The sequence below is a fragment of the Podarcis tiliguerta genome (genome assembly GCF_965153285.1).
Source record: "Podarcis tiliguerta genome assembly, chromosome: 3".
In the NCBI taxonomy this organism is placed as follows: Eukaryota; Metazoa; Chordata; class Lepidosauria; order Squamata; family Lacertidae; genus Podarcis; species Podarcis tiliguerta.
The window spans coordinates 16,998,375-17,025,706 of NC_139536.1; the positions used below are offsets into that span (position 1 = coordinate 16,998,375).

Genomic DNA, 27,332 nt, shown 5'->3' on the forward strand with positions numbered 1-27,332 from the left:
TTTACTTGAAGCTTTTTATTGTACAAACCTTACCTCCATTTACATAAAAGACATTTTTAATACAAATATATTTAAGAGATATTCCCAGTTTCCTCGGTTCCTCAAGCTATCTGACCAAAGTTCGGGGAGGGAGTGGGGTGGGAGTTCAGCTAAAAAGAGATGCACAAGGATTTGTTTATTTTTTTTGTCGGCATACAATAAAAGTACACTGTTGTGTATACACATTTTCCAAAGAAAGACAATCCTTTAGATACACATAGAGAGTAACTGACCAAATACACCTGCAAAAATCAAATTTAAAAAGACATTCAGATTTTTTTTTTTTTTTTTAAGAGGACTTCCATCTCAGCAGCGAGAACACCATGTGGATCACATATGTCAATGTGACTGCATAGGCAAAAACCTAGAAGAGAAACGAAGAGGGTTCAGTGTGTCGATTTGCTAAAATTAGTTCATGAGCAATCCTGAGCATCTCTCCGTAATATCTTTTCCCACATTACTGTGTGTATTGCTGCACTTGCTCTTGTCTCTCGCCCGGCCTACCTCAGGTATGCAGCCTCAGTTCACCTGGGCCCTGCTAGGCCCTGCGTACGCATCACACCCGGCACTTATGGTACCCTATATAGGCACGATAGGGCAGCCATGATGGATCGAAATGGATGACATTGTGCCAGGACTGTGTCTCTCTTTTACAAGTGGCTTGGGCCCTTCATGCCACTTTTGATAAGGCTCCTGAGGACTTTGGCATTATGATTAGAACAGCAGAAAAGCAGACATGCCGCCTAAACTAGAGCGAGGCAGTAAATTGTCTTGGCAAATCAAGGCTGGAAGTGGGTCAAGGATCCCACTAAAACAGCTGGGGTCCCAGTCACTCCTATTTCCCCCTTCCAGGTGGATTATGGTGATTCATAGCCCCATGTTTTAGGTGGGTCTCCTCATAACAACTGTAAAATTGACCGGGGGGGGGGTTAGAACTGGAAATGTCCAACCCCTTGGATTGATATCAAAGGCGTGTTGTTTTTTAAAGGTGTTTTAAAGGTATTTCTTCCTTTTTGGTTACTATCTGCCTCGCTTTGTGAGCTTTGCTAAGGACTAAGTGAGGACCCTGTTTGCTGCCTTAAGATTGGCAACTATGAATTTTTATTGCTCTGTGATGCTAGGGACTTAGATTTGTACAGGCATGCCAACTCTAGTGGGCAGAGGTTTTCGTCAGCCCTCTCAATATTCTTTCTCAGGGGGCTCAGCCCCCAAATATTGAGGGGGCAGAGGAGACCGAACCGACGAACAAGGTCTAACCAGCCTACACAGCATTTCCCAACACCATGCAGGCTGGTGCAGACTTCCACTAGGCCGGGCCGGTCTGGCTTGCATGGCATTGGAAGACGTGTGTGATGTCACACAACCCATGGCGTGTGTGATGTCACACACACACACACACCCCAATCTTGGGGGGCAACCCGGCTCCTGTAGATTTGTAACACAACTAGATGGGCTGAGGGAGACTGGAGTTATATCATTTACTTTGATTGGTCGCTTTGTCAATGCTGCTCTTTAATTCAATGTCACTTGTGAATCTATATGGTCCAAGCCCACCCAGTGAGCTTCATGGCTGAGTGGAGATTCAAACCCTGTTCTCCCAGGTCCTAGTCCACTACACCACACACTTGCATGCAAATGGAAACAAACATATAGGCAGCATATATTGTTTTCAGGTGATTTCACACATGTGTCACGGCAGAGGCAATTCATCCTTTGCCCCAGGGAAGGCAGTGATGCTTCTTTAAGAAGGCACTTGTCCTCTGCAGTTTTCACAAGTCATTTGGGCAAATCCATACCATGATCAACTCCTGCCCGGAAACCAATGTCCCCACTGTGGAAGGACGTGTGGATCCAGAATTGGCCTCCACAGTCACTTACGGACTCATTGTTAAAACCATATTTATGGAAGACAATCTTACTCGGCTACGAGTGATCGCCAAAGAAGAAGAAGAAGATGATGATTAGATAGATATAGATGATAGATGATAGATGATAGATAGATAGATAGATAGATGATAGATAGATAGATGATAGATAGATACCGGTAATAGATAGATAGATAGATAGATAGATAGATGATAGATAGATAGGTGATAGATGATAGATAGATGATAGATAGATGATGATAGATAGATAGATAGATAGATAGATAGATATAGATATAGATATACAGTGTGTGTGTGTGTGTGTGTGTGTGTGTGTGTGTATTGTAAGCGAGGACATATACTCACCACTGCTGCAATATCTATTTGGTAGTATTTAAAATGATCCGGATAAGATTTCATTTGATAGGTAGTATAGGCTTGCACAACTGACGCACTCAGGTAGAAGAGAGAAGCAATTACCTGGTAGAAAGCATCCTGGAAAAGAAAACAACACAAAGACCCTAAGACCAGCGCAAGAGAAGGTGTCCCCGCCGTATCCCTGTGCCAGAGTACACCTGACACTGGTGAGAAGTTTGTTTTGCTTAGTGGCAGTTTTATAGGATACGCTGCCATGACTAACAGCTTTAGAGGGAGAGTTTGTATCCAGGAGGAGATGAATGCTGTATTCTGAGCAAAGTCGGTGCCATGCTTTTCAAAAGCATCATGCACTTCTGGACAAGAATCTGCCAGGGCCTCTGAACTGGCTATGCCTCAGAACTAAATAGATGCCAATTTCAGAGCAGCAACTCATACTAAGATTTGGCAGGTAGCCTCCTCTGTGAGTGGGTACTTTGGGCTCTGTTTAAATGCATTTCTCATGGCATTCTAAGGCTGGTTCTGATATAATGAGAAGCACCCCACAGTGCTCACACTCTGGCAGTGGCGTAGCGTGGGTTGTCAGCACCCGGGGCAAGGCAAGTAATTTGCGCCCCCTAACCCGTGGATTTTAGCACTCGGGCAGAGAACTGCGAGCGCCCCCCCAGATGTTGCGCCCAGTGCGGCCGGCCCCCCCTGCACCCCCCACGCTACGCCACTGCACTCTGGCCCACACACTGCACTTCACAGCCGCAGGGAGGAGTTTAGAAGCACTGGCTTCCATTTTTACACAAAACAGAGTTTCCTGCTTTGTGTTTGAACACTGGAAACTGTAATTTGTTTAAACTCCAGTTTTATGGCACCCTTTTCCTCTGCTTATCCCACCAAAATCTAGGTCATGTGACACCTGATGCATGGATAAATAGCAGTGTATTTGGGGCTGGGGGGGGGGGAGTATACTGGTATTTTAATCTCTCCAAAGAGACTTACCACAGCAACCCAAGCCGACTTCCCTCCATGAGCGCCACACATATATAGGAACAAAAGCAATGTTGAAATTACAAAGCAAAACACTGAGACGAACATCACCCAGCCTTGACTCATCTGCATATAAACTTTCGTGGAAGCCACCAGGATCCAGACTAGGCCGCCAAAAACCTACAATAAAGTGTAAGAAAAGTAGTTCAGTCACCAGCCCTTACAACGGTTAATCAGATCTGTTCTGGAAGACCTCAGTTTCCGTACAAATTACTTGGCCGGACAACACCATCGCAAAATGCAGAGAAGTGCACATTTTGAAGGATGGCTGTGATTCAATTTACATATTGTTTTGGAAAGTGTGCTTTTCCTGGTTCTGGGAGACCAGGGGGCAGGAGAACACTTTGCAGCAGAAAAGGAAGATGCCTGTGCCTCTTCTCCAGCCGGACTCACCTCTGCCTCCCTCATCCTACTCTTCTGATTCAGCTTCTGCCCTTGATTCTGAACTGCTCTCTGCCACAGACTCTCCCAGCTCACTAAACCCTGTTGCCTCTTCAGCTTCTGACAGCTCCTCCTCCCAGTCTTCTCCCTCTTTTCCCTCTGTCTACTCATTGTTGTCCCACCACCAATCCCCTGGCTCTGAGCCTTCTTCCCCTGGGGGTTACCCCAGCTTGTGCCTCCCACAATTCCTCTGCATCCAACCAGTTTTGCAACAGCAATTTTGCTTCCCAGCTTTGACAATATAAGTACTGCCGGGCCCCTATCAACAAATGGCTTACTGCTATTAGAAATCGAGGTTTGCTTACCACCAATAGATCCACGCTTCCCAGGAGCACTCAGTACAACCCTAAAGTCCCCCTCCAACATGTTCACAGAGGAAATAGATATATTTCTTGTTAACGCCCCTCCTTTTAAAGCCATAGATCACTATCCAAAGGCTCAGGTTTGCAGAATGCTGAAGATTCATTGCCTGCTTTGCAGTCACTGCTTCTGCATTGGCTGACATAGTGAATTGCTTGTTTTTTATCCAGGCCTTTGAGAGGCAATGGTAGTCTGGTAAAGTTTTAGGTTATTGGTGGAATCTGCTGCTGTATCTATACATTGATATCATAGACTCATAGAATTTCAGAGTTGGAAGGTGGCTTAAGGGTCATCTAGTCCAAACCTATATATAATAAAAGAGTTTTTCACAGTTGTTTTAGTTATTGTTATTATATGGATATTGTAATTTTATAGCGGTGTGTTTTTTTTAATGTTGTCAACCATCCTGGTATCTAAACGGATGGTTTAAAAATGGAATAAATAAAATGTAAACATTTAAAATAAAATAAAATTTAAGTGTTGTTAGAAAGATCTTATATCCAATCTGGAATAAATGCAACTCAAAACATATTCAGCAATATAGGTGGAAATGGAATTAGATTAGTACACTAGTATTTGGTGTCCATTTGCATGTATACACACTTTCACTAAGATGCATATGCAGAGCGGGAGAGAGAATTTTAACTTCTAGATTAAAATATGTTCTCAGTGCTTACAAAATGCCATATGCTTTTAGGTGCATAGATGTTCAAACCCAAGACTGGCTGGTTCCTCCCTCTCTTTCCCTCCCTCTCCATATGTGTGTGCGTTGAGCAGTTACTGTGCATAGCAACCAGCCATTGTGCACTTTCACCAAGTCTCATGGTAAATGTGCACTTAATCCTTCCATTAAGAGGGAACTGTGCACATTTCCTGGTAAATATACATCTTTTCCTACAGACCTTGGGAAAAAGGCATATATCAAATGAATTTTGTACATTCTCTGGTCATTCTGCATAATCCCCAATAGGCTGGTAAATGTGCAGAACTAAGAGGGAACTGTGCACATTTCCTGGTAAATATACATCTTTTCCTACAGACCTTGGGAAACAGGCATATATCAAATGAATTTTGTGTATTCTCCGGTCATTCTGCATAATCCCCAATAGGCTGGTAAATGTACACAACGGTCAATTGTTATGCGCATTAACCACTCAGTGGGTTGGTGCTTGCTGTTTTGGCTTCTGAAGGAACAGCGCTCAGAGAACTGAGATTGCCATTAGCATTGACAGTGGTGCTGGTGATAAGCAAGAGGTACCAAGAGGGAAGTCTGAGAGCAGCGCCTGTAAGGCAAATGGCAGCGCTCTGCTCCTGGCATCCCTCCAGCTGCTGGAGATTGCCACGCCTCTCCGTACAAATGTAACTATTCTTAGAACTAAAGGCGCAATGCTGGGGTGGGGTGCCAAACATCCCCGGCCAGTGTGCATTGGAGGAGAGGACCAGTAATATCATAGGCAGGAGCTGCCCCTCCTTCCACAAACATATTGGCATGAAAGGACCTGGAACAGTTGCCCAGCCCTGCTTTCAAATGCTTCTCACCTTGCCATGCTCACCTGGCAAACATACAGAAGCCCTGAACGAAGATTGCCAGCCAGCAACGCAAAACGTTACGGCAAATCGGGTTGCCAAGCGACCAGAAGCCAACCTTTGCCTCTAACAATTTAATGCTACTTCACAAAATGTATGCACATCTTGATTGTTTACAAAAGAAATGCAACCAAAAAATGCAAAATATGTGGGGAGGGGGGGAGATGAAACTTAGATATCTACACTAGCACCTGCTAATATTATATCTTGTTCCTGTTAAAGTTACAGGAGCCAGTAATAAGGTGACTGTCCTGTCTGGCCCCAATTTTTGCCCATATTGCACATTAATATAGATGAAAGGAAATAAGATTCATTTTAGCCGCCAAAACCTTTGCTCTCTTGTTTCAGCATCACCTGACTCCTGATGTCTATATATATCGCTGCCAATCTCTCGTAGCAGCACATGTTAAAAAGGTGTGGTAGATTTATTTTCCTCTCAAGCTTGATTCGCTGTCATGATTTTTTACCTCTGCCCTTTTTGCTTTGTTTTCAAACTAAGCCATCTTTCTGTCAGTTGCAGAACTTTCGCTCATATAAATTAGTCTTCTACCACATTTGTATAAGCAGGAAAAAAGATAATAGAAGATAAAGGATTCATTCTAGCAGGTTCTCTAGTAACAATAGTTCTGTTAATGTTTTCAGTTTGAGATATAAATGAATGAAGATGAGATGGAACGTTCTTGGGAGTGAGGAAAATTTAAAGCAGTTCATGGCCAGGCATTTCCAAAGACAATGGGGAGGGGGGTGTCAACCCCAAGACCTAAGAGTTAAGGATTTTGTTTTGGAAATTAAAGGAAATCTATTGTTTGGAACACACTGGGGAAGCTAATATTCCCAGATCAGACTTTTGATGACATTAATAGTTCCTTGTTAAAGAATGTGGAACTTAGTTCCTTTCTTTGTTATCTGTGACGCATAAGCCCATCGGAAATCTCTAGAAGTCTAGAGAAAATAATATACTGAATTAGCTTCCTCCGCCAGAACTTCTCTGGCTTTGGGGGCAGCAAAGCTCTTTCTTCTCTTTCTCATGGGGGCAACTCAGAAATAGTCTATTGGGTAAGACTCTTTAGGGAACAGCAAAATGCATCGAACAGCCTTAAAGTAAGACTTTTGAAATTTGCTTTTTTGCAGTCCCTGTGTTATGCCTTGCCTATGTTCCCTCCTTTCACACCATGTCTTGTAATTATGTAAATATTGCTTGATTTTTCTGAAATAAACTAGCTACTTCTACGATCTTCTCTCAGATCTTTTTGATTTGAGAGTATATGCTGTCAGAGTGCACAATGAGGCTCAGGCAGGTGTTTCATGGGAGTTTTTACTTTTCCTAGTTAGCTGATAAAAGCATAAGAAGAAATAGTGAAAGGGGGTCCATTAGGGAAAATGGGGTACTGCCCCACCAAACTCTGCCCTTAACCAGCCTCCACCTGCCTGCCTTCTTACATACACCCAATATATTCCTCTGTATCAGTTTCCTTCTCCTTACTCTCAGTGTTACCATGATATAATTCAATAGGGTCAAAACTAGAATCAGCCAGCTCTGACTGTCATTGACTCCAACTACAATTGAGTTCTAAGTCTTCTGCTCTATCAGTCTCTATGGGCACCAGCAACTACTGGAACGAATCGACCATCTAGCCAGGCATCCTGTTCTCACGGTGGCCAACTAAATGGCTGTGGGAAGCCCAGAAGCCCAACCTGAGCACAACAGTACTCTCCCCAGTTATGATCCCTAGCAGTTGGTATTCAGGGGCATAATGCCTCTGACAATACATGTAGAGCATTGCCTTTGATGGCTTTATTCTCCGTGAATCTGCCCACTCCACATTACGGTAATCACCATCACTACTTCTTTGGGGACCGAATTCCAAAACTGAACTATGTGCTGTGTGAAGAAGTACTTTCTACTGTGGTACCTCAGGTTACATACGCTTCGGGTTACATATGCTTCAGGTTACAGACTCCACTAACCCAGAAATAGTGCTTCAGGTTAAGAACTTTGCTTCAAAATGAGAACAGAAATTGTGCTCCAGCGGCACAGCAGCAGCAGGAAGCCCCATTAGCTAAAGTGGTGCTTCAGGTTAAGGATATTTTCAGGTTAAGAATGGACCTCCAGAACGAATTAAGTACTTAACCCAAGGTACCACTGTATTGTCCGTCCTGAATCTTTCAACATTCAACTTTGTTGGATGTCCATGAGAGAGGGAGAAAAATACATCTCTACCAACTTTCTCTTCACCATGCGTAATAACTTGGTGTTACCTAAATACAGGGTCGGGGGGGGTGATGCTCTGCTAAGCAGGGCAGAAACTATAAAAAGCAGGGCTTTAATTGACCATTCAAGCAGGTAGAGCTTTAAAGCACAATGTCTGCTGAGAAGTAAGCTCCACTGAATTAAAGTGTACTTACTCCCAGATAGGTATGCAGCATCAGTTGATTTAAAGGTGCTGCATATTAAGAGCACTGGATAGAAATGTACTGATAGTGACAAGTCCCTTTTTGCATACTCACATTCCAGAATTACTGCTAGGAGCAGATATTCTGTGATTGTCTAGATATTCTTGAATTCCCTCAGTCCCAGCCAGCCTGACCAATGGTCAGGGTGATGGGAATTCTAGTCCAGCAACATCTGGACTTCTGGACACAGGCTGAACCCCCACCTCCAAGTGAAACAAAGCCTGTGTATTTCTTCATGTACACATGCACACAAAATTACTGTCAGCTCACCACTTTCTCATCTCTGCCACTGTCTGCTTTTAGGCTGTAATACTTTTTCAGGTGCTGGTTTGAATTATGGTGCTGGAGGAGACTCTTGAGAGTCCCATGGACTGCAAGAAGATCAAACCTATCCATTCTGAAGGAAATCAGCCCTGAGTGCTCACTGGAAGGACAGATCCTGAAGCTGAGGCTCCAATACTTTGGCCACCTCTTGAGAAGAGAAGACTCCCTGGAAAAGACCCTGATGTTGGGAAAGATGGAGGGCACAAGGAGAAGGGGACAACAGAGGATGAGATGGTTGGATAGTGTCTTCGAAGCTACAAACATGAGTGTGACCAAACTGCGGGAGGCAGTGGAAGACAGAAGTGCCTGGCGTGCTCTGGTCCATGGGGTCACGAAGAGTCGGACACGACTAAACGACTAAACAACAACAACAACTTTTTCAGGAGCCATCAGGTCCATCTTGCTAATGTCATTCTAGCGCTGCCATACGTCTGGAATTTCCCGGACATAGCCAGGATTCGGCTGTCATTTGCTGGTTAAAATGTCTGGGGAAACCCGGACGTATGGCAACCCATGACAAAGTATCATTTTTTGGCTTCTTATTTTTTTTTAAAGAACATCTCAAAAATGTCATTTTCTTTTTTTAGTGTTTGCAAAAACGATCACAAGCTGTGGCCCAAAGAAGAAAAAGCAGTACCCCTTTCCCCTCCCCAAACAAATAGCTCATCAACTTTGGCAAAAGGGGAGGGGAAAGCTGGACAACTTATGTGCCTGGATTTTCACCTTTAAAAAAAAAAAATGGCAACCCTATTTGTGCCATGTCAATAAGTGCCATGTCAACAACTCATCGTTGAGTTGGCCTAGTTTCGTTTTTGTTTTGCTTACTGTTTCATTGTCAGTAAAATGAAATACGTCTTTTAAAAGCGAGTGAGCATGGACTGCAAATTTGTTTTCGTTTTTGCACCTCCCTTTATGCAGATGTGTGCACTGGAGAGAAGAGAAATGTTTTGGCTGTAAAAGGCAAACCGGGAGCGCAGGAGGGTGCCTGTTGGTTAATCTAACTCATGGGTGTCTGAGTGGACGACAGCAGCTCTTCAGAGTTCCAGACACGGGTCTCTCCCAGCCGCACCTGGAAATGCCAAGGATTTAACCTGAGACCTTCTGCATACACAGCAGTTGTTGTATCAGGGAGCTAAAGCCTTGCCCATTCATTCATTTAATGGTGTCACAGGCAAAGCAGCCTCACAGCATTGGTCTGAAGGTGGCACCAGTTTCTTCTTTTTCCTAACTTCAGAGCTCAACATTTCCACATCAGTCTATCATTAAAAACATACCTATTTCTGTAAGCACTTTCCCCTGATATGCTACATGTTGTACAATAGTCTCACCAGATATGCATCTTCATGTACATCTCATGGTTGGCAAACTGCATTGCAAAACCCGGAAAGGGAAGTTGGAATTTAGCTCACATGTTGTTTCAGGAAGTGCCAATGAAATAGGCTCATATTAAAATAAAAATCACTCTGAATTTTTCCATGCAATAGGTGGGGGGGGGGAGAGAAATTCAATAGGCAAACCTATTTAATTCACATTTTCTGAGACAATACACAAATGGAAATGCAGCCTTCTTCAAAATTCACACTTCACAATTTTGCAATACAGTTGTCCAACCATGTAACATGTACAAAAATGTATATTGGAGCATAAAGTGTCCATTAAAAATGTATATATTAGTGAAATATAATGCAAACAAATGCATTATATTTAACGGAAATTGCATACAAAATGGCACACAAAAATGTGTATCTTAGGAGAAAATTGCACTAAAATTCAGCTGGATTTTCACGATGCCTTCTTTATTTATTAAAAAAACAAACTCACATGGAAATGTGGAGAACTGAATTTATTTATCTGGAAAAATGGAAAACAGAAAAACCAAAACTGATAAAGACTTGCCCATCCCTCACAATCTGCCAACAGCACCAGGCCCCGTCCCAAACCCCACTCCACAGATCCAACCCAGGTACCATTTTCAAGAGCTGACAAACTAACTAAAAGTGCTTTCATGTTTGTATGGAAACAGAAGCTGGCCCACCATTTCTCAGGTGAGGCAGAGCACAGCAGCCCCAGGCAAGGCAGGTTTTAAGTTTCTTTCCTGGTGAAGAGGGTGGGTTTTTTTCTTTAAAGCAACACAGCAGAATATTTCATCAACACTACTGAAATGTACCTCAATGGCTGTTGCACTCTCTGCTCCCAAGTGGTCCTGAGTTTCTTGATCTGCTACCTGGGAGCACATGGCTTAATAGTTGCACAGTTGTGGGTGCATTAGCTGGAAGAGGAAGGGCATGTCCTACAGAGGCCAGACTTGTTGCCTCACCCAGCTGCCCGCAGCCTGCTGCCCTGAGGTAACTGCCTCATCTCACCTTATTCGGCGTTCAGCATTCTGTGGCCACTGTGGACGCTCAGTCCTCATTAGACTGTCTGGAAGGTTCTCTCTCTACTTTAGAAGTACAAAAAAAAAAACACTTTGGAGAGGGAGCCCTCTACAACATTTGGAGCTACTCCAAGCCTACTGCTACGTCTCAGTGTTGGCTATTTGCAGTATGGTAGCGCTGCAGAGAAGGGACGCGAGTGGCGCTGTGGGTTAAAGCCTCAGCGCCTAGGGCTTGCCGATCGAAAGGTCGGCGGTTCGAATCCCCGCGGCGGGGTGCGCTCCCGCTGTTCGGTCCCAGCGCCTGTCAACCTAGCAGTTCGAAAGCACTCTCGGGTGCAAGTAGATAAATAGGGACCGCTTACTAGCGGGAAGGTAAACGGTGTTCCGTGTGCGGCTCTGGCTCGCCAGAGCAGCGATGTCACGCTGGCCACGTGACCCGGAAGTGTCTTCGGACAGTGCTGGCCCTCGGCCTCTTGAGTGAGACGGCGCACAACCCTAGAGTCTGTCAAGACTGGCCCGTACGGGCAGGGGTACCTTTACCTTTACCTTTTTAGCGCTGCAGAGAGCTTGCTGGGGAGACCATGCACTAAAAAGGGACTCAAAAATAACTTAAAGGTTTTAATAAGAAAAACAAAAACTCCATTTACACTAAATACATCAACAAACCAGACCCAACCCATCCCCCAGGGTAATGGCAGAGCTAAGTGCTGCTCCTTATATACTACACCCAATTCCTGACACAGCTTAATCAATGCAACTCAGCAGCACCTGCTATGTTTCACAGCCGTAAAGCTGGATCTCGTTATTTTGCTCTGGCCCCTTAAAGATATACACATCGGGTGAAACAATGATGAACCTTTACATTTAAAGAAACAATTCAACACTCAGGGGCAGATGGGGCTCGTCAAACTGGGAAGGAAGCCCATCTAGGAGAAGGAATACATATTAACACATATTTACACCTGGAAATCTGCAGTGGATGGGGTGCTGAGCATTATACCCCAAGAAGAAGGAGGAGGAGGAGGAGGAGGAGGAGGAGGAGGAGGAGTTTGGATTTGATATCCCGCTTTATCACTCCCCTTCAGGAGTCTCAAAGCGGCTAACATTCTCCTTTCCCTTCCTCCCCCACAACAAACACTCTGTGAGGTGAGTGAGCCTGAGAGACTTCAGAGAAGTGTGACTAGCTCAAGGTCACCCAGCAGCTGCATGTGGAGGAGCAGGGAATCAAACCTGGTTCACCAGATTACGAGACTACAGCTCTTAACCACTACACCACATTGGCTCTCGGAAAGGCTTTGGGAGTAAACACCAAGGAAAAATCTGAACATGGAGAAGAAAAGGCTAAGGAGTAAACCCTACACAAATCCTAAGTGGTTGGATGGCGCCTTGTACGCCTCCTTCCAACAGCTCCTGCAGCCAAGCTGGTGCCGAATGTGTTGCTCTGCTTTCCTTTAGACCCCATCAGCGAGTCTTGTCATCTGGGCAGCCTAAGACCTCCATGCACACTGCCCAGGCATGCACCCCAATGCGGTCACTTCAGTGCTGCTAGCGCAGCAAAAGCAACACAGGAGGCAGCAGTTACGAATCACTGGTCTCTGCAGCCACAGCAGGCGCTGTGATTCTCCAGCAGTTTGACTTTACCCCTGGAGGCACACTCCATTGTCTTTCGAGACAGACGGGTGCCGACGACTGCTACCTCCCTCTCATGTTGAATCATCAGCAATGGGAGCACCTACTGAACATATGAAATATGCGTGTAGAAGGGGAGTGGTATGAAGATGGGAGCTCCTCCTCTTCACTTTACATGTGTTCCTTATAACAGCATAGGAGCTGCCTTTTGCTGAATTAGACCACTGATCTAGTTCAGTATTGTCTACATACCAGTGATTCCCAAACTTGGGTCTCCAGCTGTTTTTGGACTAGAACTCCCATCATCCCTGGCCACTGGTCCTGCTGGCTAGGGATGATGGGAGTTGTAGTCCGAAAACAGCTGGAGATCCAAATTGGGGAAACACTTGCCTATAATGACTGAGTGGAAGCGGCTCTTCAGTGTTTCAGGCAGGGGACTTCCTAGACCTAGGTGGAGATACTGGGGGTTGAACCAAGCACATTCTGCATGCAAAACAGATGCTCTGCCACTGAGCTGTGGCCCTTACCCTCGGGGTAGCCAACATGAACCCATCCCTTGATAGTAAAGGGACCTCTGACCATGAGGTCCAGTCGCGGACGACTGTAGGGTTGCGGCGCTCATCTCGCTTTATTGGCTGAGGGAGCCGGCGTACAGCTTCCAGGTCATGTGGCTAGCATGACTAAGCCGCTTCTGGCGAACCAGAGCAGCGCACGGAAACGCCGTTTACCTTCCCGCAGGAACGGTACCTATTTATCTACTTGCACTTTGACGTGCCTTCGAACTGCTAGGTTGGCAGGAGCAGGGACCGAGCAACGGGAGCTCACCCCGTCGTGGGGATTTGAACCGCTGACCTTCTGATCGGCAAGTCCTAGGCTCTGTGCTTTAACCCACAGCGCCACCCGCGTCCCCTCCGTCCCTCTATAATACTGGGCTACAATTTCCATCATCCCTGGCCATTGGCCATGCTGACTGAGACTAATGGGAGTTGAACCCACCACCAATATATGGAAGCCACCATATTGTCTACCTCTTGCATCCTAACATTTGTAGAGATGCCCCTGGAACACGTACAATTGCGCACACAGAGCAGATGTGATTTAGAGGCATGTTAAGGATGCAGTTCATAATTACTGAGGGTTCGATCCTCTTTAGAAGTTAATTCTGGCCAGCAGGGATGGGGAGAGAAGCTGATTCCCTTCCCACCCCCTGGAGAGGAAACGTTGCTGAATACACTCAAGCAGCAGCTATTTTTAAACCACATGCAAATCCATTGCGGAGGAATCTGCAATGGTCAATTTATCAACACATTGCCCGAGAAGCCAGCGCAAGGCAGAGCAAATGCGGAGTTAATGAATACTGCAGGCAGAAAGGAACCCCCAGCCGTGCTCAGCAGCTGGGAGAGAGGGAGGCAACTCAGGGAAATCCTTGGTGTGGAAATAGGGAAATAACAAAGAACGTCCCTTTTCCTTTCTTTCTTTCGTGAGGTGCTGAAGGGTAAGGCAATGTCTGTTGGTTCCAAGACAATGTTGCTCTTGTTGTTGGAATTAGTCTGACGGTCTCAAGAGACAATGGAGCGTACCTCCAGGGGTGAAGTCAAACCACAAAGGTGCCCTTCCCAGGACGGAAGCCTGGGCAGTGTGTGTGGAGGTCCTGGGCTGCCCAGATGACAAGACTCGCTGATGGGGTCTAAAGGAAAGCAGAGCAATACATTTGGCACCAGCTTGGCTGCAGGAGTTGCCGGAAGGAGGCATATAAGGCGCCATGCAACTGCCTTAGGGACTTCACTCAGGATTTGTGATGGGATTACTCCTTAAAGCCTTTTCTTGTCTCGAAGATGTTCTGCAAGGCAGGTTTAGGATCACAGTTTTCCTTCTCCTAGATAGACTACTGTATTTTTCGCTCTATAAGACGCACCAGACCACAAGACGCACCTAGTTTTTGGAGGAGGAAAGCAAGAAAAAAAAATATTCTGAATCCCAGAAGCCAGAACAGCAAGAGGGATCGCTGCGCAGTGAAAGCAGCAATCCCTCTTGCTGTTCTGCCTTCTGGGATAGCTGCGCAGCCTGCATTCACTCCATAAGAAGCACACACATTTCCCCCTTACTTTTTAGGAGGGAAAAAGTGAGTCTTATGGAGCAAAAAATACGGTACCTTCCCAGGCTCACAAGCCCCTTCGGCCCCTTCCAAGACAGTCCATAATTAAGATCAGCCTTTGCCAACCAGGTGCCCTCCAGATGTTTTGGACCACAACTCCCATCAGCCCCAGTCTGAAACATCTGGAGGGCACCAGCTTGGTGGAAGCTAGGTAAGAGCATCCAGATCTCCCTACCCTGATTCACTGGGCTTCTGTGTGCAGGGAAATAGTCTTCAGAAGAACGTCCTGATCACACCATACATCTTGTTTTAGAAGATGATAGAAGAGGAGAACCCAGGGTTGCTGTTCTTCTGGATCAGGGTTTCCCAAACTTAGATCTCCAGCTTTTTTGGGACTACAACTCCCATCAACCCTGGCTAGCAGGACCAGTGGTCAGGGATGATGAATTATGGGCACCATGTCCTTTTGCACCTTAAGAGTGGCAGTCTTGTTGCAGCATAAGCCTTCATGGCTGCAGGTGCTCTACCTGAAGGTTGCCTGTAGTGCCTCCCCCAACCTGGAGCTCTCCAGAAGTTGCTAGACTACAGCTCCCATCATCCATTGCCATTGGCCATGCTCCTTGGGGCTGATGGGTTCTGCAGGCCAACCTATCTGGAGGGTAGCAGGCTGGCGAAGCCTGGCCTAGGCAACAATAACTTCTTCTTAGTACCGTATTTTTCGCTCTATAAGACGCACCAGATCACAAGACGCACCTAGTTTTCGGAGGAGGAAAACAAGAAAAAAAATATTCTGAATCTCAGAAGCCAGAACAACAAGAGGGATCGCTGCGCAGTGAAAGCAGCAGTCCCTATTGCTGTTCTGGCTTCTGGGATAGCTGCACAGCCTGCATTCACTCCATAAGATGCACACACATTTCCCCTTACTTTTTAGGAGGGAAAAAGTGAGTCTTATAGAGCAAAAAATACGGTATTTTATGGTCCCAAGGGCTCTTTCATGTTACGGACGCTCCATGTTATGGTATGAATTTGTATCCAGTTCTAGAGCTTCCCTGTGACCGTAGCACCTCTTCTTGTGCAACACTGTGCTTTGACTCAACACACAAACTGGACTGGGCTGCTTTCCCCCAGCTACGTGCTGCGTGTGGAAACTTCTGAGTGACGTGGTATGACAAGAATGACTGGTGTCAAATGCAGGGACGGCTCTCTGGGTTATAGGGAAGCAAGCTTAATATCTGCTGCAGGGCATGTTGCCAGATCATGGGCAGGTTGATTCATTTGCTAGCAATGAATACGTCAGACCAATGGCGTAGGAAGGGGTGTGTGGTGGGGGGCTGCCCTGGGTGTCATCGCTGAGGGGGGTGACAACATGGCCAAAATATCTGTGTTGTGTTTTTTTTAAAAAAAGGGCTCACAACACTTTTGTGGGGGGGGGGAATAACTCCCGCACCCACTGCACCCCCCTTCCTACGCCACTGGTAGCTAGGTGAGGTGGGGGGGCACTGGGTGTCACACTGTGGGGCCTGTAGCGTGCCTGAGTCATGCGTCTCTCCTGAGGGGGAGGCTGCCTGCAAGCTCCACACTGCTTTTTCTTTTCTTTTTTTTTTTCTTTTTGGAATATTTATTGAATTTTAGAACAATTAATGATATAAATCTCATTCATCGTTTTATTTACAATTATTCTCCTTCCCCTCCTCTGGACTTCCCTCAACTCCCCCTCTGCTGAGTTATTTAGTTTTATTTATCGTATCCTGCTTTTCCTACACAAAAATAAAAACCCTTATCATTTCTCTAGAAGAAGAAGAGTTTGGATTTGATATCCCGCTTTATCACTACCCGAAGGAGTCTCAAAGCGGCTAACAATCTCCTTTCCCTTCCTCCCCCACAACAAACACTCTGTGAGGTGAGTGAGGCTGAGAGACTTCAAAGAAGTGTGACTAGCCCAAGGTCACCCAGCAGCTGCATGTGGAGGAGCGGGGAATCGAACCCCGTTCACCAGATTACAAGTCCACCGCCCTGAACCACTACACCACACTGGCTCTCTAAAATATCTGTTACTCAAATGAAGTTGTGATAGTTTATTCAAATCCCACCAGTGAATCCAGTCCATTCTGTTGTTTCTGCAAATAAACTGTAAATGGTTCCCAGACTCTTTTGAAGTCCTTTTTGTCCTCTCATAGTTTGTCTGTTAACTTAGCCAGTTCTGCATAGTTCATCAGCTTTTCTTGCCATTGTTCCTTTGATGGAATTTCTTCCATCTTCCAATATTGTGCAATCAAGATTCTTGCCGTTGTTGTAGCATACATAAATAATGTCCATTTTTCTTTTGGTAGCTCTTGATTTGAGATTCCTAACAAAAAGGCTTCAGGGTGTTTGACAAAATTCATTTTAAACATTTTTTTTCAATTCATTGTATATCATTTCCCAATTTTTTTAAGGCGTTTGCATTCCCACCACATATGACAAAATGTTCCTTCCTTTTCCTTACATCTCCACCGTGCTGCTTTTTCAAGCAGTGTGGGGCTTGCGTCTGCTCACCGCCTCAGCCGCCCTACAGCTGAGGGGGAGGCTGCAGAGAGGCTCCATGTAGCGTGCCCTGCCTTGGCTCGCCCCATCCCCATGGGCAGCTTGCCCCACCCCCAGCTGCAGGATGCGCTCGCAGGACCAGGCACCCAAGCGGCTAGCTACACTGCTGCTTCAGACAGGCATACAAAGTTCTCTTAGAAATGGGCATAGGTTGCTTGACACTGACACATTCTTCCCCGGCTTAGGCATGCAGCCAAATCTCCTGATTTAATGGGTGTCTGGGATGTCACGAAGTATGACTGTTCAACAGTGGAATGGACTTCCTCGGAAGGTGGTGGACTCCACTGGAGGGTTTTAAGCAGAGTTTGATGGCCATCTCACATGGATGCTTTCGTTGAGATTCCTGCATTACAGTGGATTAGAATTTTACGATTCTATGACGAGTGCAGTGAGGAGGGTAGAATCAGGACAGAATGACATATGGCAAGGCGAACGGGGACATCCCAAGACATTTCTGGGCAGTGCTAAATACGTTTGGGGGATTTGCGAGAGAAAATTCAGTGAGTGGAAGCTTCTTCTTAAACAAGGGTTGCTTCATTGATGGAGGTCTCTGGAACAGGAGGAGTAGGGAACCTTTGGTCCTCCAGATGTTTATCAAATCATAGAGCTGTACAGTTGGAAGGGATCCCAAGGGTCACCCAACCCCCTGTAATGAAGGAAACTCAGCTAAAGCATCCCTGACAGATGGCCATTCAACCTCTGCATAAAAACATCCAATGATGGAGAGTTCACACCCTCTGAAGGGAGAATGTTCCACTGTCAAACAGCTGTTACTGTCATAAAGTTCTTCGTGATGTTTAGTCTGAATCTCCTTTCTTGTAATTTGAAGCCATGGGTTTGAGTCCTGCCCTCAACAGCAGGAGAGAGAGAATAGCTTGCTGCATCGCCCATGTGACAGTCCTTGAGATAGTTGAAGATGGTTACCATGTCTCCTCTTTTGGATTCCAACTTGATCAAGCATTGACAATAGCCAGGGATTGTAAGAATTGAATTCCATCAAAATCTAGAAGGCCACCAGGTAGCTACTGCAAGCTTAAACTTTTTGTTTTACTCTGCGTCAATCTCTGGTGCAACCACTCTGTCCCGGAGGCCATTTTGTCCCTGTTTTTATGCCAGGTAAGCTATGAGGCCAGAAAATGGTGCTTCCTCACTAGGCTTGAGCTTCTCCCCTCTCCTATAACTTCACACATGGCCACATTAAGATGTTCAGCCAGAACCTCATTTAGAGATTAAGAATTTAAGAAGAGCTGTGCTGGATCAGACCAAAAGCCTATATAAATGAGCACCCTGATTCCTATTGTTTCCAGTCAGATGACCATGGGAAGCCCACAATAGCCCTCTTCTGTATGGGTTTTCCAGCAAGCAGCATTCAGAACCATGGTGTCTCTGCTAGTGAAGGCAACAAAGCTTCCTCACGACTAGTAGCCACAGACAGTCTTATCCTCTACGAATTTGTCTAGTCCCATTTTAAAAACCTTCCCAGCTGGTAGCCACCACCACACCTTGTGGTGGCAAATCGCATTATTGGCTTTTCTGCTGTATGAAGAGCGACTTCCTTTTCTCTGTCGTGTATTTGCCACCATTCGGCTTTATTTGATGGCCCCAGGTTCTAGCAATATGGGAAAGGGAGAAAAAACTTCCTCCACCTGCTTTTCCATGGACTCAGCTACATTGGCAAAGAAAAAGCACTTTGCATGTGTTGTTTATGCATTGTAACACTGTGCTGTGGAGTTCTGTTTTTGCCAACCTGATTTCTCATACAAAGTTTAAAAGTAAAGGGACCCCTGACCATTAGGTCCAGTCGTGGCCGACTCTGGGGTGGCAGCGCTCATCTCGCTTTACTGGCCGAGGGAGCCGGCGTACAGCTTCCGGGTCATGTGGCCAGCATGATTAAGCCGCTTCTGGCAAACCAGAGCAGCGCACAGAAACGCCGTTTACCTTTCCGCCGGAGCGGTACCTATTTATCTACTTGCACTTTGACATGCTTTCGAACTGCTAGGTTGGCAGGAGTGGAAACCGAGCAACGGGAGCTCACCCCGTCGCGGGGATTCAAACCGCCAACCTTCTGACCAGCAAGCCCTAGGCTCTGTGGTTTAACCCACAGCGCCACCTGCATCCCTTAATACAAAGTTTACAACACATTTAACTGAAACGCTTCTTTGATGTGTCCAGAATCAGCCTGTGTATAATCTCACACACCTCTTATCACATTCTCTCTCAGTCTCCTTTTCCCTAAACTAAAAAATTCCAAATGCAGTAGCTTTCCCTCATAAGGGAGTTGCTCCACGCCACCCCTGATAATTTTTGGTTGCCATTTCCCAGCTCTGCAATATCCTTTCTGAGGTGAGGAGACCACAACTCTACAACATACCGTTCCAAGTGTGGTCACACGCCATAGACTTGTATAAAGGCCTTGAGATATTGGGAGTTAGGTTTTTGCCACCTTTCCTTCATGAACCCTCCTGTGGAATTTGCCTTCTTCACAGCTGCCTCACACTGAGCACTGACCTTTTCATCCAGCTACACACCACAACCCCAATATCCCTTCCTGGGTCAGCTGGCACAGGGGACAGGGGCAGAGGTCCCTGAGGGAGGGAGGGCTTCGCAGTTACGCAAGGGATGGGCAAACCCCCCAACCCTTTCAACTGCTTTCTAATATTTTTCCTTCTTCTTTTTACATGCTGCAGGCGGGCGGCTGGAGTCTCTGTTCCCTGGCAGGCAGCCTGGTTTAACAGGTTTCTGGCAACCACTGCACAACACAGAGCAACCGGGCCATTAATCCTCCTTTCCCCTCCCCTCCAGCTCTGGAGCCACTGGGCTCTCCCTCACCACCACCCTCTGCTTAATCTCCCCTCCCTATCAGATTCTCTGCTATTGTGTCAACTGGGTGGGAAGTTGATTTTAAGCTGCAAAATTTCTGCACCCATTCCCTAATCTTTCCTTGGGTGGGCAACACCTGCGCCAGCTTTAGTTCTTGCTATCTCCACAATAGGGCTCCGCTGTATTTTATCAGTTTGCTTAAGAGAGGGAAACAGAACTGGGTGTGCTGGGACCTTTGGGCTGTTGCAACAGGTACACAGATTGGTCATCTTTTTGCTCTTACCCTCCAGAAAGTCTCTCTCGCTCTCTCTAGGATGGGTGTTGCTATGCATTTCGTACATTCCAGAGACAGCTTTGTTCTCAGAACTTTTCCAAGTTCATTAGCTAGTGTCCTATAGACGATGTTGAACTACAACTCCCATCATCCCTGGCCATACAGGCCATGCTGGCTAGGACTGATGGGAGTTGTAGTCCAGCAACACCTGGAAGGCCCCAGGTTATAGGAAGATGTAATAGAGACATGGGGGGACACCCCCGTGATCTAAGGCAGACATAAAACTCTTCACCCGTTTGGCACAGATCTTTCCTCCCTCCAGCCAATCTCCCTTTCTCAGAAAAGGCAGACCCGTTTTGCGTTTGTTTTTAGCTCTACATTCCTTTCTCTGTGTATTGTGTGGGGCTCTCAAGCCATAAAAACCATTTAAGAGGCCATTAAAATAGATTTACAGGATTGCCAGGATGATAACTAGATTTGTTTTGCCCTCCAGAAATGCATTGTAACCTCTTGGTCCCTTTCCCATCTTCCTACATGTAACAACAGTAAAGTGGAGCAGTCAAATGCACAGTCCTCAGAGGGTGAAATCCTGGTCCTTCTAAGTAAAAGACAGTAGGGCTGCATCAAATGCTGGTTTAGCCTTACCCACTCGGCTGATTGCTGGCAATGTGCATTAGGCTTTCCACATACCTCCACAAACCACCTTTCAGTCTAGTCTTTACCTGCCCCACACTTACAGACCCTCTAAGTGTCCCTATTCTCCAGGGACAGTCCTGGATTTACAGAAGCCATCCTGGTTTCTGATTTGATATCAGAATGTCCCACTTTTCCTTAATGTCTCTATTTTCAGTGGAGAAATGTTGGAAGGTATGGAGTTATCCGACCCCCGAGCCAAGGGGATAAGTAACTATTCAACCTTTAGAAGACATCTGAAGGAAGCCCTGTAGAGGGAAGGTTTTTTAAAATGTTACCGTAAATGTTTTATTATGTTTTTATATATGTTGGAAGCTGCCCAGACTTGCTGTGGCAGTCCAGTCAGATGGGCAGGGTATAAATAGAATTGTTGTTGAAACCATGCTAATTTGATCTATTCCAGGATCAAATCAGAAACCAGGATGCCTTCTGTAAATCCAAGACTGTCCCTGGAAAATAGGGATAGTTGGAGGCATGGGCGTAGACGGGGGGGGGGGCGGGGGAGGGACAGTTTCCCCCCATAATCAATATAAATAAATAAAAAATACATAGCTAACTGAGGTTCTGCCCCATTTCCCTATAAAAGGCCTGGCTACGCTCATGCTTGGAGGGTCTGTATGCATGGATGCAAATTTCAAAATAATTGCTCTCATTTAAATAGAAACACAATATATTGCATCACAGTGGGGAAAACTGTGGCCAGATAATGTGTTTGCTATCTAGGTGGCCTTCCTTCCTTAGGTGTTTCTGTCCTTAAACCAGATTAAAAAGATAAAGGTAAGGGGGCCCCTGACCATTAGGTCCAGTCGTGACCGACTCTGGGGTGGCAGCGCTCATCTCGCTTTATTGGCTGAGGGAGCCGGCGTACAGCTTCCGGGGCATGTGGCCAACATGACTAAGCCGCTTCTGGCGAACCAGAGCAGCGCACGGAAATGCCGTTTACCTTCCCACCAGAGCGGTACCTATTTATCTACTTGCACTGGTGTGCTTTCGAACTGCTAGGTTGGCAGGAGCAGGGACCGAGAAACGGAAGCCCACCCTGTCGTGGGGATTCGAACCGCTGACCTTCTGATCGGCAAGTCCTAGGCTCTGTAGTTTAACCCACAGCGCCACCCGCGTCCCTTATATAAACCAGATTAGGGCTGGGTAATCCTTCAAAATAGAGGACTGCCCTCTCGTCGCCCTACAAATGGAGGACTCTGCAAAGGAGTGCACACGTCCATTTGACAGCAAGATCACACCCCAAAGCAGCATAGAAATGCCCTACTTTACTCTTACAGTGCAAAGCTAGGGTTAGGGTGGCTGTATTTAAAAAACAAAAAAAACAAACACAGAAGTCACTTAGACAATTGTACAAACAAAGAGAGAGGTGCTCACCCAAGATGGCAGCTTCCAATCAGAAAACACACAAAAACCCAATTTCTGCATAATGTCCAGATGTTAAAGGCCCAGGTGCTGTCCGCAGAGGTGACAACATTAAGCAGATATTCCACTAGCCCATCCCAACCCCTAGCAACCCAAGAGAAAAGCACTGGCAAAGGTGCTGGAATTTCCCCAAAGTTTAACCTGTTGTAGCAGTAACCAAGTGGACCCAGATCTGCTGGTGGGGGACTCCTCCAATGAAAGGAATGGCTAAACACTGTGCTGGTGGTTAGAGCCAAACTAGATGTGACATAGGACTTCTGCAGAGAGAGCTCCCAAAGTCTGATCTTCCAGCCCCTTAATGTCTTAGTCCAAAGATATCCATCTATTCAACTCACTCTCACCAGCTGTTGACAGCAGGTTCAATGGAGGCATCCCTTTCTTTTCATTTTACTTTTTATGACCATACAAACTTTAAATAATAATAGAAATATTATCAAGGATAGCAAATAATGCCACACATCCTGCTATATAAGCCATTCAATATTCCTAAGATATATTAATGCAAAACCTTTGACGCCGTAGTTCACTTTCTCTCTAAAAAAATACGTATGTTTAACTAGGGTCGGCCACCCTTGCTCCCTCTGCTCACCAACCCCACCTACTCATTTGGCAATCGCCCCTTCCCCCCAACTCCCCCCCAACTATTACACCCTTCACCCACCCCTTAACAGGTTGCCCCAAGCATTTCTGCCTCCCCTCCTGCAACAAGCCAAGCCTGTGTCAAGGTTTAACAGAGCTTGCTAAACTGCTGGGTGAAGCACCTACCCTCCTCCATTAAACCTCTGTGTGGTCACATTTAACAGAGCCCTCCGACAGGGGTAGCAACTTGAATAAAATATTGGGGGGGGGGCAGGTAAGGCTCACCACGCATAATCGATCACAAGACATGGTGCACACACACTATTTGAAAGGCAATGCCCATCCACTATGGGGTGTGTGGTCCCCTCAAATATTTTATTGGCGAGGAGGGCAGAAAGGGCCTAGGCCCCTAGAAGTTGGCTCTTATGCCCTCGGTTAAACAGATTGCCTGGGCAAGCTTGGCATTCCTCACACTGCAGTCGGTATGGCCCCCTAGTTTCTCAGAGAAATACAAATCTAGTTCCTTAAACCAATATACAAATTACTGGTACCTCTGAAATCGCAGCATCAACAATATCAAACAATATATTGCTTGTAAAAGAAAACGTAGATAGATATGCAAATCCGTTTCCTTTTAGTAGCAAGCAATCTGTTATGCCTAGTTTCTTTATATACATATGTAAGATGGTTGGATTCTATTCATTCATTTCCTCTCTTATCATTTTACATGGGGGAGGGGGGTTGTTTTAAGGGCCAAAGCAGACGTGACAATAATCACACAGCTAACATTCCTGTGTGGTTATTTGTCATATCTAAAATGGCCTTAAATTGGACAGCGGTGGGGGATCAGAATGAGGGCAAATTGTTAGACCTCCACACACATACCTTGGCCCTACCCCAAACCATACATGGACCTTTTAGAGCTGAAAAGGTGCCAAATAATGAATAAACAATCATGTATTGTTTAAACCACATCCGGTGGCTGCAACAGAGGTAGCACACAGAAATGTGTACAGACTTTACCTTTAAAGCACATTTCCCTGCTCAAAGAATTCTGGGCACTGTAGTGTGTTAAGGGTCACTAGGAATTGCAGTTCGGGTGTCTGTGTGGTCAACTACAGTACCCAGGATCCTTGGAGGGGGACAAAGTGCTTTGAATGTGTTTTAAAGGTACAGTGGTACCTCTGGTTACGTACTTAATTCGTTCCAGAGGTCTGTTCTTAACCTGAAACTGTTCTTAACCTGAAGCACCACTTTAGCTAATGGGGCCTCCTGCTGCTGCTGCGCTGCTGGAGCAAGATTTCTGTTCTCATCCTGAAGCAAAGTTCTTAACCCAAGGAATTATTTCTGGATTAGCGGAGTCTGTAACCTGAAGCGTATGTAACCTGAAGCGTATGTAACCCGAGGTACCACTGTATAGGTTATTAGCAACCTTGATAAGAGGCACAAACGTTTAGGTAAAATAACAGGTTCTAGAAGCAGACAGATGTAATGAGCTCTTCAAGCAGTCCTGGGGCTCCCATTCAGCTGAGCTCCTGTACCTCAGACATGTAACACAACAGATCAAAAATCAATAGCTGCGACCTTTCCACTTTGGTGCCAAAATTTCTGCCTGTTTCACACTGCTCAAGGACCAAGTAGAACCCAACTGTTCAGCTGTAATAGATAATGTGTTGGAATCTCAGGTTTAAAGTCTCCCTCAGCCATGAAGCTCACTGGCTGACCAATCACACACTCTCCTCCTAACCTACCTCACTGGGTTGTTGTGATGATGAATGAAAGAGAGAACATCTTGAAAGGAGGGCTAGATAGTAAAAGAGGGCAATAAACACTTTCCTGGCATGGAAAGTTCTGGAAAGGGAGCATTGTCCCCTAAGGCTGCAATAGCCATGTTCTTCATTGAACTCAATGAGGCTGATATTAGAGGATTTAACTGTAAATTAAGCTAGCTGCTGTAAGAACTGGATGAGTTGCCATTCCTGCTTAACCCCTCACCATCACTTAAGTCTCTTCCAAACTTGAGCATTCATTAATTCTCGTTTGCTTGCACAAAATTTGCAGGTAGGCGATAAAACATCCATTGTTATTGAGCGTTTGTTCCAATTAGTTTGTGGGGATGTTATATGACATCACCTCAGCAATCCCCACTTTCCGATGCATTTCCATACCCTCCAACATTTCTCCGATGAAAATAGGGACGTCCCATTCCATAATGAAATTTTTACTATTTATACCCCACACGTCTTATTGGGTTACCCCAGCACTCTAGGAAGCTTCCAACATATATAAAAACATAATACAACATTAAACATTTAAAAAACTTCCCTATACTGGATTGCTTTCAGACGGCTCTGGGGTGGATAACTCCATAACCTCCAACACTTCTCTAATGAAAATAGAGACATCCTAAGGAAAAGTGGGAGATTCAGGGATCAAATCTGAAACCGGGACACTTGGAATGTCTGCATTTACCATCACTTTCCTAACTACAAAACATGGCTGTTATTGTTGTGCAACAAATCTGCGTTGTTTTTTTAACAACAGCACAAATCCCCTTTTACTGTGCATGCTGAATTTGCCAGCGATTAATGGATCCCACCTGCAAAATAGCAACAGACAGAAGCAGTCTTAATTCTCCGCCATTTTTCCAACTCTACACTGCCCAAACCTTTGCATTTGCACTATGGATGTTTATCAACATGAGAAGTAGAGTAACTGAGTAACTTGCCAGTTCTCTTCATACCAGAGAGTAACAAACCATCCCTTCCCAGTAAGCTGCGTGCTCAGCAGACCTTGGAGATTTGCTCTACTGCATAGGCCACCAGTTCACCTGACTAATTAGCTGCTTGAATGCTACACACACCTGTACGAGGTACACCTGTTTCCACGCATGGATTTGTGCGGCAGTGTATAACCTTGAAGGTCAAATAACTTAGCATGTTTTCAGAATTAAAATATATATGTGCACAGAAACAAAGCAAAACATTTAGAAGCAGAATTTAAACACCTCAAATCCCATCAACATCTGGTTTGGGGGGTAATTTCTTTCCCAGTTCTCCTTTTTAAATATTTGATAACCAGTCTAATTTGTTGTTTTTAAAGAAGGGGATCATAGTGAAAAGTAAATGTTCCAGTAAATGAGAGAACAAGGGGGAGAGCTAATCAACCCTGGGGGGGAAATCTCGAAACTTTGCTCAGAAAGTCACTAAGAAGCAGAAGCCACAATCCCAAGACACACAAGGGTGAAATGCCTTGGTTGATACAGCCGGACTTTCCTCCAAGTAAATGTTCCTAGGTTTGCACTGGAATGTCCCAGCTACCAGGTTCTGTTTTTAACAGCGGAAAATCATACTTACAAATTCAGGAATGGCCAGAATATCAGGGAAAGTAGCCAGGACCTTCATGCCGCTGGGTAAACTGGAACCGGTGGTTGTTGAAGACATATTTCTGGTTCGCTTCCCTTCCAAAACTCACCACGCAGACGTCCTCACCCTTCCAAGCCAAATGCTCTTTCCCTGTGCTCTTCTTGAGCAGCTGAGTTCTTAACCTTTTCCCTATGTTAATGCTGCCCGCCCTCCAGGTAAGGAGCTCAGCATAGGTGTGGCCAGCTTAGCAGAAGGACCTGCCTCTTCTTCTGTTTTTGTGCCTGGGGAGGAGTGAAAGGCTGCTCCAAAGGGTGTCATCTTTTGTCACACACTGTTGCAAGCACCTTACGATCATATCCGAAGGGCAGGTACAGCAAGTGTAATTCAAAACCCACAGTGCTTTCCACTTGGGTTGAACTCTTCTGAGGCTACTTACACACCATATTGTTATTAGTTTGTGGGGAGACGACCACCCTCCAAACCCAATAAATTAATGTCAGAATCTAGCTAACATTTGGGTATAGGAAGGGGAAATTATGCAAGCTACAGAACTGTGCCGGACAAGGAATCCCTGAAGTGGCTTATGCATGTTACTGGGGAAAGTGTTGTTTTACAGGAAGCTTGGGTTTGCGGGGAAGAGGTGTGCTGGGGAGAAGAGCAAAGGTCAGTCTTCTAAGAGCTGCTGGGCAGGCCAGAAGTCCATGCGGGGCCTGGAGGTCATCTTGGCTGTGGCTGGAGGAGGCTGCACTACGAGACCGGGAACCATTACTGACCGTTGCTTTGGATGCAAGCTTGCTGAAGCTATGAGCCAGTGTGGTGTAGTGGTTAAGAGTGATAGACTTGTAATCTGGGGAACTGGGTTCGCGTCTCCGCTCCTCCACAGGCAGCTGCTAGGTGACCTTGGGCTAGTCACACTTCTTTGAAGTCTCTCAGCCCCACTCACCTCACAGAGTGTTTGTTGTGCGGGAGGAAGGGAAAGGAGAATGTTAGCCGCTTTGAGACACCTTCGGGT

General features: G+C 45.8%; 1 protein-coding gene across 2 annotated transcripts; it reads right to left on the minus strand.

Annotated features, from left to right (window-relative positions):
• Positions 1-26,626, minus strand: MAL (mal, T cell differentiation protein (MAL blood group)). 2 transcript variants are annotated; one of them, XM_083433244.1, is made up of 4 exons: positions 26,312-26,626; positions 3,270-3,437; positions 2,271-2,399; positions 1-403 (listed from the first exon to the last, which is right to left on the minus strand). In XM_083433244.1, the coding sequence occupies exons 1-4, from the start codon at positions 26,396-26,398 to the stop codon at positions 329-331; spliced, it is 459 nt and encodes a 152-aa protein (XP_083289370.1). In that variant the 5' UTR covers positions 26,399-26,626; the 3' UTR covers positions 1-328. The 2 variants fall into 2 exon arrangements, with proteins under 2 accessions (XP_083289370.1, XP_083289369.1); XM_083433243.1 differs by lacking the exon at positions 26,312-26,626 and adding an exon at positions 10,651-10,808.
• Positions 26,627-27,332: the final 706 nt, after the last annotated feature.

What these genes read in the sequence shown, in the direction of transcription:
- MAL (XM_083433244.1), bottom strand. Translation starts at nt 26,398, where the DNA reads ATGTCTTCAACAACCACCGGTTCCAGTTTACCCAGCGGCATGAAGGTC. An exon ending in TTCTGGCCATTCCTGAATTT is followed by an intron (nt 3,438 to 26,311) that starts GTAAGTATGATT and finishes ACTTTATTGTAG; the next exon opens with GTTTTTGGCGGCCTAGTCTG. An exon ending in AAATAGATATTGCAGCAGTG is followed by an intron (nt 404 to 2,270) that starts GTGAGTATATGT and finishes TTTCTCTTCTAG; the next exon opens with GTTTTTGCCTATGCAGTCAC.